This window comes from Neoarius graeffei, chromosome 5, assembly GCF_027579695.1.
Source record: "Neoarius graeffei isolate fNeoGra1 chromosome 5, fNeoGra1.pri, whole genome shotgun sequence".
Taxonomy (NCBI): domain Eukaryota; kingdom Metazoa; phylum Chordata; class Actinopteri; order Siluriformes; family Ariidae; genus Neoarius; species Neoarius graeffei.
The window spans coordinates 106725855-106743803 of NC_083573.1; the positions used below are offsets into that span (position 1 = coordinate 106725855).

Below are 17949 nucleotides of genomic sequence, written 5' to 3' on the forward strand. Positions count from 1 at the left end.
CTATTAGTGGCATATTTTCATCTCCCAAGTTCCCCCTTAGAGCCCCCCACTGATGAATGGTGTGCTGCTATGGGAAAGAAGTGACAGAGAGAGAGAGAGAGAGAGAGAGAGAGAGGAGGAGGAGCTGCAGATCCTCCAGCAGAAAGGCTGTTGCTAGTGACCAGGCAGCAGTATCAGCTAGCACTTCCTCACAAACACACACTCACACACTCTGCGCTTCTGTTGAGATCACAGCAGACGAGGGTGTATGCTTGTGCGCTGCCATGCGCACCCAGCAGGGCGGCGCTGAGGGCTCCGTGCCCCTGCCCGGGGGTAGCTGTGGCAGTAGCAGTGGCAGTTCAGGCTTGTCACCTGGATCGGACTCGGATGCCAGTCTCGGGCCTGGAACTTACACTGGGTATGGTGGAACCCTGAGGGGCATCTTATCCCGATATTGGAGCCTTGAGAGCCTTCACTCCACCACGGGTAAGATCAAAGCTACAGATATATCACTACTAAATTTTTTCATAGTCCAAAAACTTGATTCACAGTAATAATGCTCATATGGATGGTGTCATTGCTTTCCTGTTTATTATTCAGCATGATGGATGGATGGAGGAGTAGATGGTTGAATTCAGATTATTATTATTATTATTATTATTATTATTATTATTATTACAATAACTTGTTAATGGTGATATAGTTTGGTGTTGTTCTCTGAATGACTCTTGTATTTTTATTGTCCAAAATTGTTGTATGCACAATTATAAGTATATGGATGGATGGATGGATGGATGGATGGATTGACACTTTGTAGTTCTCTGAATGTATGGAGAGATTAATGTATTGTGGTTGTCAGGATGGATGGGGGATTGATGTTTTTTGGGGCTATTGATGGATGGATGGATGGATTTATACTTTGTAGTTCTCTGAATGTATGGAGAGATTAATGCATTGTGGTTATCAGGATGGATGGAGGGACTGATGCTTTTGGGGGATCTTGATGGATGGAGGGAAGGGGATTGATTATAGTTTTCTGAATGTATGCAGAAATTAATGCATTGTGGTTTTCTGGATGGATGGATGGATGGATGGATGGATGGAGGGGTTGATGCTTTTTGGGGCTCTATGGATGGATGGATGGATGGATGGATGGATGGATGGATGGATGGATGGATGGATGGATGGATGGAGGGATTTATACTTTGTAGTTCTCTGAATGTATGGAGAGATTAATGCATTGTGGTTGTCAGGATGGATGGGGGATTGATGTTTTGGGGGCTCTTGGATGGATGGAGGGATGGAGGGAGGGATGGAGGGAGGGATTTATACTTTGTAGTCCTCTAAATGTATGGAGAGATTAATACATTGTGGTTGTCAGGATGGATGGGGATTGATGCTTTGGGGGGGATCTTGATGGATGGAGAGACAAGGATTGATACTTTGTAGTTCTCTGAATGTATGCAGAGATTAATGTATTGTGGTTGTCTGGATGGAGGGAGGGATTGATGCTTTTTGGGGCTCTTGGATGGATGGATGAATGGGGATGAATGGATGGACGGATCATTTGTAGTTCTCTGACTGTATGGAGAGATTAATGCATTGTGGTTGTCAGGATGGATGGAGGGGCTGATCCTTTTAGGGGATCTTGATGGATGGATGGAAGGGGATTGATACTTTGTAGTTTTCTGAATGTATGCAGAAATTAATACATTGTGGTTGTCTGGATGGATGGAGGGATTGATGCTTTTTGAGGCTCTTGATGGATGGATGGAGGGATTGATACTTTGTAGTTTTAATGTATGGAGAGATTAATGCGTTGTGATTGTCAGGATGGATGGGGGATTGATGTTTTTCTACTCTGAAAAGATGACTGGATGGAGGGATCAATACTTTCTGGTTCTCTGCATGAATGGTGGAATTAGTGCTTTGTGGTTCTCTGGATTGATGGAGAGATTGATGTTTCATAGTTCTCTAAATGGATGGAGGGATTGATCCTTTATGGGGCTCTTGATGGATGGCTGCAAGGATGGATAGAGTGAGGTTTTGTGGTTTTCTGAAATGATACAGTGATGGAAGGATTGATGGTTTGTGGGAATAATGATTTGTGGTTCTTGAGATGAATAGTGGGATTGATGTTATGCGGTTCTCCACATGAGACATATGGAGGGATTTTTAGCTTGATGGTTCTCTGTAATGGTAGATAAATATATTAATGGATGGATGGACTAATGCTTTATAGTTCTAAGGATGGATGGAGGAATGATTCATGGTTCTCTGAATTGATGGATGAATGGAGGGATCAATGCTTTAGGATTTTCTCCATGGAATTGGAGAGGGATTGATTTTTTTTTTTGAATGGATGGATGGATGAATTGATGCTTCATGGCTCTCTGTAACAGTAGATGATTAGATTAATTGATGGATGGATCAGTTTACAATATGTTATTCGCCAACTGTCACAACTGAAGGCAGAAGAAGAAGAAGAAGATCTAGCCTTATAAATCACATAAATATGCTGTTGGTTAGTTCCTTTAGCTTTCTGGTTTTTGATTGGCTGAAATTATACCTGTTATGGATAGAAGTGTATTTAAGGATTGATACTTATGATACCTACCCATGTACAAACGCTATATGTTCAAAAGTATGTGCACCCCGCCATCACACCCATGTGGTTCTTCACCAAACTGTTGTCATAAAGTCTGAAATGCACAATTGTATAGAATGTCTCGGTATGCTGTAGAGTTACAGTTTCCCTTCACTGGAACTAAGAGATCCAAACCTGTGCACAAAGCGAGCTCCATGAAGACATGGTGTGTGAAGGTTGGAGTGAAGAACTCGAGTGTCCTGCACCGAGCCCTGACTGAACTCAACCCCACTCAACACCCTTGGGATGAACTGGAACTGGAGCATCCTCAACCTCAACATCCTAACCTCAGTACCTGATCTCACTAATGAACACAAATCCCTACAGCCACGCCCCAAAATCTAGTGGAAAGCTGTCCCAGACCTCAGAGTGGAGCTTTTTATAACAGCAGAGTGAGAATACATCTCTGTTAATGCCCATGGTTTTGGAATGGGCACATATGGGTGTGATGGTCGGGTGTCCACATACTTTTGACCATATATTGTAGATGAGTAGAGTTTATTTGGCTTAATACTAGTAATGTAAATGGTATTGCAAGCATATAGTGCAATCTGTGATTCTGCTTGATAAAATATTCAAAGATCTAAATGCATATTCAACGTCAACATTTGCATAGAGGAATATATCAGTGTTTTTATGTTTACATGCTTATAAAACATTTACAATGCTTCATAAACATGACAAATGAGATTATTCAGTGTGTGTAAAAGAGGCAGATGCTGATTTTCCAGACCATCTTCATATTTAAACCACCAACATACTATATACCGATACCCTGCATGCGTCCACATGTGTCCTGTTGATGAAGCATGTGAATTCCATGGAGATTAGATATGCATTTGATTAGATTTATGAATAACTGGCTGTGAGCATCTGTTGCTTCAGTGATCTCAGCGTGTGTTTATGGTTGTGTTGATGCAGCATGTCCAACCGTGTTAGTCCAGGGTGTGATCTCTCTCTCTCTCTCTCTCTGGAACTTAAACACTCATCTCACATTCGCTTCCTTTGCTCCAACATCGTCATGGTGACAGAAGCAAGGTAGACTTAATTACATAGATCAAATGATGATAAATACATACAGGTTCATGCAATGTCTTTTCGGAGACTTCTCTGGTTCGATATCAGGCATTGATTATTGCACAGTGTGAACGAAAAGACGAGGATGAAGGTCCTGCACTGTCATAGAGTCACACTTTGACTCCTGACCTGTGAGCCAGCATCTGCTTAACCTCAGGATCTGCTGATTAAGGCGTCAGCTCTTTTTCTGGCTCTCTTTCTATTGCTGTTTTGTAACACTGCCGGTTGAAGAGTGTGTTGAAACTCACGGTGTGGTAAACACGCCACTGTAATGAGCGTGTGTGCTCACTGAGGATGTGCAGGAACCACTGAGAGAAACCAGACATACCGAGATGGAAGCAATCAAGCTCCATTCACAAAGACAACAAACCTCATTCACGCTCTCTGTGTGTTTAGGAGCATGCTTTATGCTTTTTCATGGACTGTATGGAACATGAACTTCTTTCAACTGATGTTTAATCACTTAATACTCATCTCATCTCATTATCTGTAGCTGCTTTATCCTGTTCTACAGGGTCGCAGGCAAGCTGGAGCCTATCCCAGCTGACTACGGGCGAAAGGCGGGGTACACCCTGGACAAGTCGCCAGGTCATCACAGGGCTGACACATAGACACAGACAACCATTCACACTCACATTCACCCCTACGGTCAATTTAGAGTCACCAGTTAACCTAACCTGCATGTCTTTGGACTGTGGGGGAAACCGGAGCACCCGGAGGAAACCCACGCGGACACGGGGAGAACATGCAAACTCTGCACAGAAAGGCCCTCGCCGGCCACGGGGCTCGAATCCGGACCTTCTTGCTGTGAGGTGACAGCGCTAACCACTACACCACCGTGCTGCCCCTCACTTAATACTATATTAATATTTTTTTTTTAAATGAGAGCATTAGTTATTAAAATCACAACTATGGTGAATTTGGTGTATCCAGTTTATCTACTGGGATGATTTAAGATTGGAGAAAGATTGGAGGAGACCTTCAACTCACAGGGAGAACATGTGAAACTCAATGAAACTGTAACCTAATGCACTCTAATATGGACCATGTCGGTCCTGGGATCGAGATGCTGACCTCTTCTGCTCCTCGGACCTGCCTGATCCATCCTGGTGTCCTGTGTCTGGTTGGAGTCTCATTGCATCGGTCCTGTGGAGGGCGACTCCATGTGGACAGTTGGGGGTCACGCCTGGAGGACACTCTGGACTCTTGCAGTGGTGCTTTTGTGGCTGGGGACTGCAGTTGACTTGCTGACTTTAGGACTGCAGTTGACTTGCTGACTTTGGGACTGCGGTTGTCGTGAACGGTTTTGCGCTCGGGTTTCTGTCGGTGGGGGTTTATAGCATCAACGAAGCTGACTTTATGTTAGGACTGTTAATGTTATAGTCAGGCTGTCTGTTGTTGCCCAGATGAGGATGGGTTCCCTTTTGAGTCTGGTTCCTCTCGAGGTTTCTTCCTCATGTCGTCTGAGGGAGTTTTTCCTTGCCACCATCACCACAGGCTTCATCATTGGGGATAGATTAGGGATAAAATTAGCTCATATTTCAAGTCGTTCAAATTCTGTAAAGCTGCTTTGCGACAATGTTTATTGTTAAAAGCGCTATACAAATAAACTTGACTTGACTTAATATTTCAAAGCTGGATTACAAATTGGAGAATATAAATCCTTTTTTTCATCTACATTCATGCCAGTTATGAGACTCTAATCCATGTAGATCTTCATAGACATAGCTACCTTCGTTTCGTCAACATGTTGTCTGGTTCCTGGTACCAGAACCCTGGAGTTCCAGTACTTTCTGTTGGTGCTGATTTTGAGCCAGAACCAAACTCCACACAACCTGCCAATGACTGAAAAAAAAAAAAACCCTAATACAACTCAATTTTTTTCCTTTCTCTGGTCCAGAAAGTTCTTGTATGTATACCATATGCAGTAAAAATGTTCCTTTCCCTGCTCTTTCTCACAATATTGGTCGCTCTGTCATCCATGAGCACACACTCGTTATAAACCCTGCAGCATGCCGTTCTCCTACACCATACTCATGGCTCGTTAGTGGTGAGTCACTGTCACATCGAGCCTCAGGAGCAGGCATATGCTTCCTGATGATACAATCCTACTCACGAAATCCCATTGGATTGGTTTTAGTGTTTGTGGTCTTGGTGTTTGACTTTTTGAAAGGGGTCAGAGTTTAGGGTCAGGGTTGTGTTGTGTTGTGCTGTGCTGGGAATCGAGTGCTAAATTCAGCTCAATTTTCATTGCTGACCCAAACAAGTAAGATGAAATACTGGGTCTCTGTAGACGGACAGTAACCCCAAGCACAATACAGATACAGTATATATATTAAAAAAAAAACATATTGACTGATAGTAGTCATGTTTCCAATAACCTGCTTAATGTGCAATTTGAAATTGCAAAAAAAAAGTCATGGAAACGTGAATTTCAAAAAACTTTAATATCGCATCAAAGTTTTGACGATCACTGTAATGGAAACCCATCTAGAGATTGAAGAGAGATGACATGTGAGGGATAATCTGATTGGGGCAGGTTTTGGTGGGCTGCTAGCTTAAACTACTACAATATAAATGATCTTATAATAGAGGCCAGGGTCGGACCTCAAGCGTTAATATGGTTTAACAGCTGAGTCCCTCCCCTCATCCTCATCCTCATTCTGCTCCATGAATAAAACCCATATTATTACTTATTTACGCCAATCATTTAGTGCTGCTATTGGTATTCCATCACCTTTCACATAATTTGCTAATGTGCTCGCTTTCCCTTCACACTGTGCTAACCCTGACACACTTTTTTTTTGCCTCTGTAGAGTGTAGTATGTTATGACTCATGCCACTATGATGAGAGGTTTCCCACCAAAACACAGAGCTGCTGACTCAACCACCCGAGATAACAATGATGTCATATTCTGTCATAGAGGCCAGGGATTTGACCAGAAACCCTGAATGCCTCTTAATCCTGCCCTGTTAAGTAAGCCTGCTGTTTTTACTCATCATCATCATCATCATCATCCACTGGTGTGAGCTGTGTAGCATGCTACAGAACATATTCATCTGTAACCATTATCCATTTGACTACAAATCAGATGATGTTGTAAACATTCATTACCACAGTGCGATTTGGTCATCATAGGAGTTCCCAGGTGCTATAGCTGGATAACTGGGAACAAATATCTAGTATGAAACATAAATAAATAAATAAATAAATAAATAAATAAATAATATCCCTTGGGTGGCACAGTGGTGTAGTGGTTAGCACCGTCGCCTCACAGCAAGAAGGTCTGGGTTCAAGCCCTGTGGCCGGCGAGAGCTTTTCTGTGTGGAGTCTGCATGGGTTTGCTCCGGTTTCCCCCAAAGACATGTAGGTTAGGTTAACTGGTGGCTGTGAATGGTTGTCTATGTGTCAGCCCTGTGATGACCTGGCGACTTGTCCAGGGTGTACCCCGCCTTTCGCCCGTAGTCAGCTGGGATAGGCTCCAGCTTGCCTGCGACCCTGTAGAACAGGATAAAGTGGCTAAAGATGATGAGATAACATCCCTTAACTCTAAAAGTCGTTGCTACTTTTTTGGCATGCCTTGACACTTTGCTTCACCATCATTTGCTCGCCCTCTTGTCTGTGTACGTTATCAACTCTCGGTATAAATGGATGAATTCTGTCTGGTTTGTTGTGCCACATCACTGTCAGGGTGAATACAGGATAATGTACAATATTCAAATCATACAGAACTCCTGGGAAACATGAAAATGCGAATAACACTGTATAAACACATAAAAAACAAGACCTTCTATATATAAAAAAAGTCTTGTTAGAAAAAATTCTACATGCCTTCTTGGAGCTTATCTTTCTCAGGCTGTCCAGTCTGCTACAGTACTTCTTGGGGTAACCCTGGAAGTGCTATGTAGGACCTTACAATAGAGTGTTTCCCAATCAGAACAGGCTCCAAGACCACTTTATTGGAAGCTAAGAACAATTAATTTTCCAATGAATCCATGAAGAACACCTTTCTCTAAGAATGTATCCATAAACTGGGAAGTGTGCTGTAAAAACTCCCAATTCTTGGTAAGTAAAACTAAATTTTCATGCTTGTTATACTCTTGAGGGGCGAGCACACAGGAAGAGACTAGTAGTGATGTTGTGACCATTGGATATCAAAGAAATTCACCAACTTGTAGTGAATCTTAGCTTTGAGGTGACCACCAATGGGGGTGAAGCCATCGCCTAATGGTTAAAGAAGCAGCTTTGGGACCAAAAGGTAACCGGGTCAATTCCCTGGACCAGCAGGAATAGCTGAAGTGCCTTTGAGCAAGGCACCTAACCCCTAGTGGCTCCCCAGGCTGCTCTGGGTATGTTGTATCTCGCACTGGATAAGAGTGTCTGCTAAATGCCTGTAATGTAATGTAATGTAATGTAATGGGAGTGAAGGATACCATTGACTGACCAGTAAGTATACTCAAGGGATACCAAGACAACCAGATCCTGGAATGACCCTTTCCCTGATAGGAAAGCATGTTGTAGGGTTCTCCAGAGTCTTTAAGGGTTTCCCCAGAAGGACAAGTGAGCATGCACTGTGCCAAAGCCCCAAGAATCTGGAGATATGTTTGCAAATTCTTGCAAGAATCTGGATCATATCTAGAGAACATCTGGAGATTTTTTTTTGACAATGCCATGATCGGAGAGTAGCCAACACGGATTTCATCATATACGGGTCATAGTTTGAAATATCCAAGCAAAGCTATCTCTGGATTCTGGGGTATTTTTTCATACAGTGATAAATTTACAAAGAGGCTGGAATTTTTCTCAACAACAGGGTTCCATAGTCAATCGTTAACAATCAGAAAGCCAAGCATGCTAAGATCACAGCATGTACTGTATTTGTCTCATCTCATCTCATTATCTCTAGCCGCTTTATCCTGTTCTACAGGGTCGCAGGCAAGCTGGAGCCTATCCCAGCTGACTACGGGTGAAAGGCGGGGTACACCCTGGACAAGTCGCCAGGTCATCACAGGGCTGACACATAGACACAGACAACCATTCACACTCACATTCACACCTACGCTCAATTTAGAGTCACCAGTTAACCTAACCTGCATGTCTTTGGACTGTGGGGGAAACCGGAGCACCCGGAGGAAACCCACACGGACACGGGGAGAACATGCAAACTCCTCACAGAAAGGCCCTCGCCGGCCACAGAGCTCGAACCTGGACCTTCTTGCTGTGAGGCGACAGCGCTAACCACTACACCACCGTGCCGCCCTACTGTATTTGTCTCAAATAAAAAAAAAAAAACTAACAAACCATAATTCATGTCAAACTTTGGGTACTTTTGGGTCCTCCTACATTTGGGAAATAATGTTTTGGCTTCTCCACTGCTCAGACTAATCCCCGCAATCAAAATTCAAACAAATGGGTTCAAATTAAGTGTCAAACGCTTTTCAAGATGGCACCCCAATCAATATTTCATTTCAACTCCTTATCCAAACCATCCTGTCCTCTGCATGATGTCCTGAAGTGGCCTAAAGTGGCCAAATGTAAAGGTGACGTCATGCTGACATGAGTTTCAGTCATCCGAACACACACAGTCGCCTTTCAACCAGAAAAACAAAGCAGTCATGTCTGAAAGCATTCATCTCAAAGACACAGAGAGAGCACGAGAGAGAGATAGATAGAGAGATGTGCATTTAAAATAGGCCACATTTCCTCAGTCTTTCAGCTGAATAGTCTCGTACTCCGCCACCAAGCCCGAGAGGAACAGACCAAGCGTGAATAACATGCCCGTGATTTGTGTCTGATCACACCGAGTGCTGATTTTCAGTTATTTTCTCTGAAGGAACAAAACCTCATTAGAGCAACATTCCCGCTAAACGAAGGCAGATTTACTGCACTCATATCACCATCATCTGGAGATAACTGCCCTCACACACTAAATTGCCTCTTTTATTCAATTTCATTCCTCTTATACTACAGCAATCGGCCTACAGTTTTTAATTTACATTTCATGTTGTGGTATGTCAGCGAAACAAGTTAGTGTTGAGTCCCGTTTTCATGTACAGTACATTATAGCAGCGATAAACACTCCTGCCATCACCAGCCTCGCTTTATGCTTTCTCAAAGTTAATCAAGAAGATAAAAAAATAACAGTTTGAACTTTTACAAAGGAAAAACCAAAGCTAGAGTAAACTCCTCTGACCTGAAGACATTGGAAAACTTAAAGCACTGACACTGGAGACTCCTTCCATAAACATTACATGTGTAAAAGTCTTGTTCCAGAAAACTTCATCATATTGATTTCATTCATGGATGAATAAAAAGTTGTAATGGTTGGCGAAATAACTGCAAGTCCGCTTCATTACATAACACAATCACTCAGTACAACACAGGGCTCTACATTAACTTTTGAAACCGCTTGTCCTGTCGGGCAAGTTGAAAGGAAATTTACTTGTCCGAATGTGAAGTTGACTTGTCCGAAGAAATATTTGAGAAAATCCCCACAAATAAACTATTTGTAACCCAACAATCTTTATTGCATTTGTTTCCGAACTCACAACATATGCATAATATCTATGAATCAAAAGTAATCAATATTTGATATACTGAGGCAAAAGTTCAAAAATATAGTAAAACATTAAAACATTGATTAATTGTTGTCTAATTATTCAGTGTGGCTCCTGTATGGTATTTAATGGTCAAAAAAAAGATAATTAATAATTTCAAATAATCCATAATTATATCTAAATCATAGAGCTCTATGTTTCAAATCCCTAAACTCCCATTACTAATTAGTTAATTAATACAGCCGGTAACCTAATTAGCAGCCATTTGACAGCTTGGTATTTCCTAGATAACTTTCCGCACTCCTACCTCACTCCGTCAATCCACACGCACGCAGGCGCACATTCCCCGCCACACACGCTCGGCTATATAACGAACACCATCAACAACAATTCAAAGATTTGGAAATTACCACACACTCAACGTGAATATACAGTTGAATAATGATCCCGCCAACAGAAATGTCAACAAATCCACGTGTATGACACGATTAAAATCAATCATACACGACCGTTTACTTTTCAGCTCAAATACACGAAGCGGTATTGGCCGGTTTCACAAGTGGAATATTGCGCATGCGCACATCGCTCTTTCCGAATAGAAACATCCGGCGAGTCATCAAAACAATATGTCGAGTGAGATGCTTGGGAAATCATGTGAATAAACTGATAAATTTGATATGTAACCCGAATATCGGCGTATTTTGGCACTTGTCCGATCGGACAAGTAACTGAGACGATGAACTTGTCTGACATAAAGTATCACTTGCCCCGGACAAGCGGACAAGCGTTAATGTCGAGCCCCGCAACAGAATATATATCTATGTTATTTACCAGCTGGGAGGTCCGTATCGTGAAATACCGTGACCGAGGTCTTGAAAGTACTGAGCGAGGCCCTCTGGGCCGAGGTCAGTATTTAAGGCCAAGGTCACGGTATTTCACCATACGGCCCGACCTTAAGCTGGTAAATAATATATTTATTTTTTTCTTTACCAAATTCTAACAGAAAACGAGAGCGCCCGAAAGGGAAAACCGAGCTGCCATTTTGAATCCTCATTCACGGCTGCAATGCAAATGGCTTCCTCCTCGGTATACAAGTGCACTTCCATGGCAGGAAAAAAAACTACATTTTGCCGCCTATGTAGTCCCCTATTTATACAAATAGGAGTCATTCAGGATTCAGCCATGTTTCTGCTCAGCGTTAGCAACAGTTAGCGGTTTTTAGCTTTCTCCTGAAATGTTTTCTTTTATTTCTTCTTCCTCAGGGTAGTAAAACTCGCTTTCACTGTGAACACTGTCGTTATCGCTATCCATGCTGTAAAATTAATGCTATTCTCCTGAGAAATGCAAAAATAAATGTTGACAAAAATTGCTACTATGTTTGTTGTTGTTGTGAATGAGCGAGTCGCCAGAGATCCGTAACTGGGGTCCGTATTGTAGGATACAGACCCGCTCGCCAGCCAATCAGAGTGCAGGATTTGGACTGCGAAAAAATAATGAATAGTTATTCCACGAAATCAAGTCGTACATGAGCTGATAGCCGACGAGGCGCGTAGCACCGAGTTGTCTATAATCCATGTATGACGAGATTGAGTGGAATAACTGTTTTATTCTATCCACATTCACTGGATTTTGAGAAACAGAGCATTTTTATTTTTTGCAAATTCGATAAATAAAAACTTTATAGAAAACGTCCGACAAAATCGTTTCCGCTACGAATGTAAACAAACCGGTGAAATGACAGGAGCCATTTATGAAAAATGCGATAATAATAACAATAATAATAATAATTCTTGAAAAATAAAAAACAGATACAGCCAAGCCCGAAATTATTCATACCCCTGGCAAATTTTGACTTAAAGTTACTTTTATTCAACCAGCAAGTTTTTTCTTGATTGGAAATGACACAGGCGTCTCCCAGAAGATAATAAGATGATGTACAAGAGGCATCATTGTGGAAAAAACATATTTCTCAGCTTTTATTTACATTTGAACAAAAAGTGGCATGTCCAAAATTATTCATACCCTTCTCAATAATCAGTAGAAAAGCCTTTATTGGCTATTACAGCAATCAAACATTTCCTATAATTGCTGACCAGCTTTTTGCATGTCTCCACTGGTATTTTTGCCCATTCATCTTTAGCGATGAGCTCCAACTCTTTCAGGTTGGAGGGTCTCCTTGCCATCACCCTGATCTTTAGCTCCCTCCACAGATTCTCAATCGGATTTAAGTCAGGACTCTGGCTGGGCCACTGCAAAACGTTAATGTTTTTGTCCGCTAACCATTTCTTCACCACTTTTGCTGTATGTTTTGGGTTGTTGTCATGCTGAAATGTCCACTGGTGCCCAAGGCCAAGTTTCTCTGCAGACCGCCTGATGTTGTTGCTGAGAATCCTGATGTACTGCTCTTTTTTCATGGTGCCATTTACTGTGATTAGGTTCCCTGGTCCAGCCTTTCTCAACTGGGTGCCATCTGGCTTCGTTAGGGGTGCCGTCAAAAAATTATATATTCTAACATTGAAATAAATAAAATTAATTAAAATTCCAAAAAAAACAATAGTTACACTAATGCAGCTCATCGCCGCCTCATGCATCATCAAAATTTGTCTCACGGCCCCCTTTCCCATGTCACAACGCCACTGCTGGGGCCAGCGTATGGTCAGCGTGACTGCATATATTTTATATGGGGGTGCCTTGAGAATTTGCATACTTCTGAAGGGTGCCATGACTGAAAAAAGGTTGAGAAACGCTGCCCTGGTCCATTGGCTGAAAAACACCCATAAAGCATTAGGTTCCCACCACCATGTTTGACAGTGGGGATGGTGTTCTTAGGGTTGAAGGCTTTTCCTTTTTTATGCCAAATGAAGGACACATCATTGTGGCCAAACAATTCAATTTTTCCTTCATCTGACCATAAAACAGAAGACCAGAAGTCGTCTTCTTTATCCAGATGAGCATTTGCAAAGGCCAAGTGGGCTTTTGTGTACCTTATCTGGAGAAGTGGCGTCCTCCTTGGTCAGTGTCCGTGGAACCCAGTAGTGTGCAGTGTCCGTTGGACTGTCTGCCTTGAGATCTTGCCACCAGCAGAGCCCAGTTTCACCAGGATGGCCTTGGTAGTGATGCTTGGATTCTTTTTCACCTCTCTCCCTATCCTCCTGGCCAGCACTGGTGTCACTTTTGGCTTCCGATCATGTCCTCTGAGGTTTTCCACAGTGCGGAACGTCTTGTATTTTTTAATAATACTTTGCACTGTAGCCACTGGAACTTGAAAACATTTAGAGATGGCCTTATAGCCCTTTCCTGACTTGTGAGCAGCCACAATGCGCAGCCGCGGGTCCTCAGTGAGCTCTTTTGTCTTAGCCATGACTGTCCACAAACCAACTGCAGAGAGCTGCTGTTTTTCACCTGTTGGGTTGATTAAAACAGCTGTTCCCAATTAATCAGGGTAATTAGGATGCTTTAGAACAGCTTGGACTATTTGGAATGGTATAGAACTTTGGATTTTCCCATAGACTGACAGTTTGAGAAGGGTATGAATAATTTTGGACATGCCACTTTTTGTTCAAATGTAAATAAAAGCTAAGAAATATTTTTTTTCCACAATGATGCCTCTTGAACATCGTCTTATTATGTTTTGGGAGAAGCCGGTGTCATTTCCGGTCAAAAAAAAAAAACTTGCTGGTTGAATAAAAGTAACTTTAAGTCACAATTTGCCAGGGGTATGAATAATTTCATGCTTGACTGTATGTTCTTACCATCAAATACTTTTATTCCATATTTTGTTGATTTTTTTTTTTTTTGTATTTTGGGGGGTTTTCTTCTTTGTCTTCTTCTTATTATTCTTATTCTTTAGAGTTTTTCAGCGGTTTTTGGCTTCGAGGGTTTTCTGGGGGGGGGGCACTATATTCTTTTAGCTATTTCTGTTTCTTTTAAATACTTGATAACAAAGTGATTATCTGACTTGATTCACTCTGCCATTTTGTTTTTCTCTACTCACGGTATATGAGCTGATACCCTAGTAGTAGAGTAGCCAATCAGAGTGCACGATTGCTCATATCTAGTGAATGAGGATAGAATAATAGTGTCCATATGTATACAGTATGTGTAAAAGTAACACGCACTCTTTATTTGAATACAGCTCGCAAATTAATTAATTGCAGTTAAATATTTGCCGTCCTGGCTGTGTACAACGTTCGATGTATTCAAAGTGGAATACATCACTTGCAAATTTACAGTAAATACATCAATGGTAACAGGCGGCACGGTGGTGTAGTGGTTAGCGCTGTCGCTTCACAGCAAGAAGGTCCGGGTTTGAGCCCCATGGCTGGCGAGGGCCTTTCTGTGTGGAGTTTGCATGTTCTCCCCATGTCCGCGTGGGTTTCCTCCGGGTGCTCCGGTTTCCCCCACAGTCCAAAGACATGCAGGTTAGGTTAACTGGTGACTCTAAATTGACTGTAGGTGTGAGTGTAAATGGTTGTCTGTGTCTATGTATCAGCCCTGTGATGACCTGGCGACTTGTCCAGGGTCTATCCCGCCTTTTGCCCGTAGTCAGCTGGGATAGGCTCCAGCTCTCCTGTGACCCTGTAGAACAGGATAAAGCGGCTAGAGATAATGAGAACATCAATGGTAACATGTTTTATTACCTCCGCCATCTTTGTTGTAGGAGGTTATGTTTTCACCTCTGTTTGTTTATCTGTTCCCAATGGAACTTAAAAAGTAATGAACAGATTTGGAAGAAATTTGGAGGAAAGGTGAGCCATGGGCCATTAGATTTTGACATAAATCCAGATATCTATGTGAATCCAGGATTTTTTTTTTCCTTTCCCCAATGTAACTCAAAAAGTCGTGAACGGATTTGGATGAAATTTGGTGCACAGCTTTAGTATTGTCCTTGGTTCCAGTGATTCGATTTTGATGTTGATAACATGTAGCTTGGCAGAGATATGAACTCCACTGTGTGTCCTTCGAGTTTTGTTTAATGTGTCTCATTAATGCTGTAGTCATTGTTTCACTTCAAATAAAAACAGCCTGCAGTTTAATCTTTACCAGACGTCAATGTGAGACTTTACGACAGTGTTGTTAATCCGCTATGTGTCGATGCCTGACCAATAGCAGTGTGTCTAAGACATGGTGTGTCTGTGAAAGTAATTATCCACCTAATGGATTTGTAATAGGTCCTCAGTGTTCGATTAGCTGCTGCCATGTAGTACTGAATGGCCCATAAACGAGATTTAACATCCTTCTGTCATTTGTTTTTGCAGCCATTTTGAATGATGTCATATCGAGGAGGTGGGCGAATCGATGGCACTGAGTGTATTTAGATTGATCTGATTAAATCAGTCTGTTATCCAGTCAGGCACAAACTTCGCTTGACATTGTTTTGTTGGATGTCCTGTTGGGTTTGTTTCTGTCCTGTTGTTGTATTAGATTAGATCAGACTGGCTCCATAGCGCTGTGAAATGCCAGAGTTACGAGGTAGACCTTTATCCTCGGGTCCATAAATGCTTGTAAAATGTCCCGTCCGAACAGCGCACAGAGCTCTTATTAAAAACTCCATGAGGCCAGAAATCATAAAGATCAGGGTCATGATTCATGGCTGACTCTAATATCGCATTCAGACTTTTAATAAATGCACTCGAATGGGACTTTTTTTTTTAATTTGCTGTTTACTGTGTATGTAGTCGGTTATATAAGAAACAACAGCCAGTTTCCTGACCTCACATCAGAAAATAATGAGCAAAGCAGAGGCCGTTATTGTTATTTTATAATCTCGGGATGCGTCTCATTCACACTGCGGATACTTACAGGTGTTTAATCATGAAGATTGAATAATTTAATAATAATTCACCCTTGCAGGCTCAGCTAGATCAGCTGGAGAGATCTCTGTTATTCATTAAAACATTTTCATCCACTGTAGTGAAATAATTCTCTCCTGTTTAATTAAAATTAGTAGCTTCATTGCACCATAACAATAACCATCCATCCATTTACTTCCACTTATCCGAGGTCAGGTCGCGCTGGCAGCAGGCTAAGCAGGGTATTCCAGGTGTCCTTCTCCCCAGCAATGCTTTCCAGTTCCTCCTGGAGGATCCCAAGGCACTCCCAAGCCAGATGAGATATATATAATCTCTCTAGCGTGTTCTACCCCGAGGTCTCCTCCCAGTTGGACGTGCTCGGAAAACCTCCAGAGGAAGGCGCCCAGGAGGCATCTTAATCAGAAGCCTGAACCATCTCAGCTGACTCCTTTCAACATGAAGGAGCAGCGGCTCGACTCTGAGATCCCTCCAGATGTCTGAGCTTTTCACTCTGTCTCTAAGGCTGAGCGCAGCCACCCTATGGAGAAAGCTCATTTCAGCCGCTTGTGTCCGTGATCTCATCCTCATCCTTTCAGTCACTACCCAAAGCTCATGACCATCGGTGAGGGTTGGAACATAGACTGACTGGTAAATCAAAAGCTTTGCATTCTGGCTCAGCTCCCTCTTCACCACGACTGTCCGGTACAACACCCGCATGACTGCTGACGTCGCCCCAATCTGCCTGTCCATCTCATGCTCCACTTTACCATCACTCGTGAGCAAGACCCTGAGATACTTGAACTCATTCACTTGGGGCAGCAACTTACTCCCAACCCGGAGAGAGCACTCCACCATTTTCCAGCAGAGAACTGTGGCCTCAGACTTGGAGATGCTAATGATAACCTACAGTATAGAAAGCTTATAGTATGAAATGTCTCATCTCATTATCTCTAGCCGCTTTATCCTGTTCTACAGGGTCGCAGGCAAGCTGGAGCCTATCCCAGCTGACTACGGGCGAAAGGCAGGGTACACCCTGGACAAGTCGCCAGGTCATCACAGGGCTGACACATAGACACAGACAACCATTCACACTCACATTCACACCTACGCTCAATTTAGAGTCACCAGTTAACCTAACCTGCATGTCTTTGGACTGTGGGGGAAACCGGAGCACCCGGAGGAAACCCACGCGGACACGGGGAGAACATGCAAACTCCGCACAGAAAGGCCCTCGCCGGCCCCGGGGCTCGAACCCGGACCTTCTTGCTGTGAGGTGACAGCGCTAACCACTACACCACCGTGCCGCCCCAAAATCAAGTATGAAATGAATATGGATTAATTTTGGAAATTGATTAAAAATGATATTATATTGAGAATTGAAAATAAACAATCCTTTGCATGTTTTCTTGTTGTTCTAACAGGGTATGAGATTGATTTTTTTTCATAGACACTAGCACTAGGACATATTTTTTTTAATATTTTGGACTTATATGTAAAATGCTTTCCCTGTAAAATGCTTATACCCTGAGATACCATCAAACTTATACTGAACTGGTGCAACTGGCTGCAGATGTACATTACCACTCTAATGAATACATTTACAGATGGTACCATTTTCATTTTATATATATATATATATATATATATATATATATATATATATACACCGGGCGGCACGGTGGTGTAGTGGTTAACCCTGTCGCCTCACAGCAAGAAGGTCCGGGTTCGAGTCCCGTGGCCGGCGAGGGCCTTTCTGTGTGGAGTTTGCATGTTCTCCCCGTGTCCGCGTGGGTTTCCTCCGGGTGCTCCGGTTTCCCCCACAGTCCAAAGACATGCAGGTTAGGTTAACTGGTGACTCTAAATTGAGCGTAGGTGTGAATGTGAGTGTGAATGGTT

At 42.5% G+C, this 17949-nt stretch overlaps 1 protein-coding gene across 5 annotated transcripts in view; it reads left to right on the forward strand.

Annotated features, from left to right (window-relative positions):
* LOC132887217 (rho guanine nucleotide exchange factor 4-like) overlaps positions 1-17949 on the forward strand; it is a 267768-nt gene that overhangs the window by 134654 nt on the left and 115165 nt on the right. The window contains exon 1 of one of the 5 annotated variants that reach the window (XM_060922703.1): positions 194-465. The exons of the other annotated variants lie outside the window; for them this stretch is intronic. Within the exon in view, the coding sequence (XP_060778686.1) occupies positions 264-465 (202 nt within the window). The 5' untranslated portion in view covers positions 194-263. Of the gene's footprint in view, positions 1-193; positions 466-17949 lie in introns of those variants that run through there. 5 annotated transcript variants of the gene reach the window in all.